Genomic DNA, 2,425 nt, shown 5'->3' on the forward strand with positions numbered 1-2,425 from the left:
GGAAAAGGCAGTGGTTCTCACACTGACCAAGGGCCTGGAGGGGTTTTAGGTGCCAGATAACACCAGGCCGTGGGGAGGGATACTGAGTCACGTAGTACTAATAGTGGTGACCGTGGGACCGTCAAATGTGCACTGAGACTTGAGGAAGCTGAGAAAGGGCGGCAGGTGTGTTTGAGCACCTGTTAGTGTTCTGGCCTGCCCAGCGTCCCTCCCCCCAGAGGTGTCAGAATAGGGCATTGTGACGTCCCAGCCTGGCCGGGGCTCTCATTGGCTGAGTGATGCAATAAAGGTCGGGTGAGCTGCCCCAGCCAGCCAGAGTTACCGAGGAGCTCCAAGAAGCTGGAAGGAGGCCCGAGGTCCACAGGGCCTAATCCTTAAGCATGGATGAAGAAACGTCTCGGGAACGGGGTAATTGGCTGCTTAATCTGATCAAAGCCATGAATCCCTTCAGCGGATGTCAAGAGCAGGGAAAGGCCCTCCAGAGGAAGGAGGAGGTAGGCTGTCCCGCTGAGGAAGGACGCTCAGTGGAGGGGGAGAGGTCCTCCATGGGGGATAGTGCGGAGGAGGGAGAGAGCTCGGCCGACGGGCAGAGCTCGGCCCAGGATGAGCGCTCCGTCTGGGGTGAGAGCTCCGCGGGCTCAGAGAGCTCCGAGGCGGAGGAAGCGGAGGCGGAGACCCAGAGCACGGCCGCCCTGGACAAGGCCACTGAGTCCGAGACCACTGATGAGGAAGCCGCAGAGGCGGAGACCACCGATGAGGAAGCGGCAGAGGCGGAGACCACCGATGAGGAAGCCGCAGAGGCGGAGACCACCGATGAGGAAGCCGCAGAGGCGGAGACCACCGATGAGGAAGCCGCAGAGGCGGAGACCACCGATGAGGAAGCCGCAGAGGCGGAGAACACTGATGAGGAAGCCGGAGATGGAGACGATTTAGCAGAGTCTGAGCGCCAGGAAGCGGAGCACGTGAGTAGACTCTGGCTGCCTCCCGCTCTAGGCCTCGGGGTCCCACGTCCCTGGACCCTGGCACATAGCCCCTGGCCGGCCGTCCAGCCCTGCTGGACCCAACTCTTCCTCCTGGTGCACGCCCTCCTGCTGGGCAGGGCTGGGCAGAGCAGGGCACAGCAGTGCAGACCAGAGCCCGCCAGGCCCAGACTAACCACACTTCTCTTCTTCCCTTCCAGCGGCAACGTATCATCAACCAGGTGTTGTCGGTGCTTGACCAGAGTCCCAACAGAGGCCGCAGGCGTTCAGTTATCGTGCTGTACAAGAGAGGGATGGAGAGGAGGGCAGGGGAGAACCCTGTTCTTCAGCTTTTCGGGGCACCAGAGGAAGAACAGGTGGACGATCCCCTCACTGAGATGCAGGAGACAACTTGCCCTGAGGCCCGAGGCTCTGGAGCCCTGCCCTGCTGGGCTCCAGGACCCTCGGGGAAAAGACCCCAAGGAAGACCACCAGGGAGTAAGAATAAGAGGAGGAGGCAGTAAGAACAAGCATCAACCTGACCTGCAATAAAGCACCTGAGCAATAAAGCACCTTGGTGTTGCTGAGGGAGGACTGTGTGTGCATTTGTGCCTGATCTCTGGGATGGGGTGGGGTGGGGTGGGGTGGGGTGGGGGAGGGCAAGAAGGGGAAGGGAGAGGAGAGGATTGTGAAGGGTGAGGAGTTGGGGGTCAGGGGAGGAAAAGGGGGAGTGGGAGGAGAGGAGAGGATGGGGAGGCATTGGGAAGGTAGGGGAAGGAGAAGAGGGGGAGGGAAGGGGAGGGGAGGGGAGAGAAGGGAAGGAAGGGAGGCTGAGGAGGGAGAGGAGGCCATGGCAGGGGGTTGGAAGTCCAAGGATTGCCATGAGGGGGAGGGAAGTGAGAGCAGGGAATGAGGAAGGGAAGGGGGAGGAAAGGATGAAGGTGTGAGTGAAGGGAGAGTCGGGCCTGAAGGGAGGGGTGGGGAGGGGGAGGAAGACTAAGGGAGGGGAGGAGGAAGAGAGCTGTGGGTATGCAGACAGGTCAGGGAGGGAAAAGGGCAGGGGCAGGGGTAGAAAAAGGAGAGGGGAATGGGAGGGGAAGGGGTGGAAAGCATAAAGGAAAGAAAATGAGGGAGGGAAGGGGTGGGGCAGGGAGGGGACGGGTAGGAGTGGGGAAGGGGGAGGGGATGGGGAGAATGGGAAAGAAAATAAGGGAGGGAAGGGGAGGGGCAGGGAGGGGACGGGTAGGGGTGGGGAAGGGGGGATAGGGAGAACAGGGGTAGTGGTGGGGAGGGGTTGGAGAGGAGAGAGGTAGGGGCGGGTAGAGGGAGGAGGGGGGAAGGGGGGAGAAGGGGAAGAGGGAGGGGCAGGGGAAAGGAGGGGAGGTGTGATGGACATGGGAGGGGAGGGGAGAGGCGTGGGTCGGGAGAGGGGAGGGGGAGGGGAAGGGTAGCAAGGGAGGTGTAGG

At 61.7% G+C, this 2,425-nt stretch overlaps 1 protein-coding gene across 1 annotated transcript; it reads left to right on the plus strand.

Moving 5' to 3' along the window:
* The first annotated feature begins 328 nt into the window (after nucleotides 1-328).
* On the plus strand, nucleotides 329-1,506 carry LOC134475382 (P-selectin glycoprotein ligand 1-like). The gene is made up of 2 exons (XM_063245654.1): nucleotides 329-962; nucleotides 1,181-1,506. The coding sequence occupies exons 1-2, from the start codon at nucleotides 381-383 to the stop codon at nucleotides 1,481-1,483; spliced, it is 885 nt and encodes a 294-aa protein (XP_063101724.1). The 5' UTR covers nucleotides 329-380; the 3' UTR covers nucleotides 1,484-1,506.
* Nucleotides 1,507-2,425: the final 919 nt, after the last annotated feature.

Source organism: Cavia porcellus, unplaced genomic scaffold (genome assembly GCF_034190915.1).
Source record: "Cavia porcellus strain 051 isolate PalLab524CR breed Dunkin Hartley unplaced genomic scaffold, mCavPor4.1 scaffold_3, whole genome shotgun sequence".
Lineage (NCBI taxonomy): Eukaryota > Metazoa > Chordata > Mammalia > Rodentia > Caviidae > Cavia > Cavia porcellus.

Excerpts from the sequence above, each read along its gene's own strand:
- LOC134475382 (XM_063245654.1), top strand. The coding sequence starts at position 381 with ATGGATGAAGAAACGTCTCGGGAACGGGGTAATTGGCTGCTTAATCTG. Across the intron at positions 963-1,180 it reads AGCGCCAGGAAGCGGAGCAC|CGGCAACGTATCATCAACCA; the intron begins GTGAGTAGACTC and ends CTTCCCTTCCAG.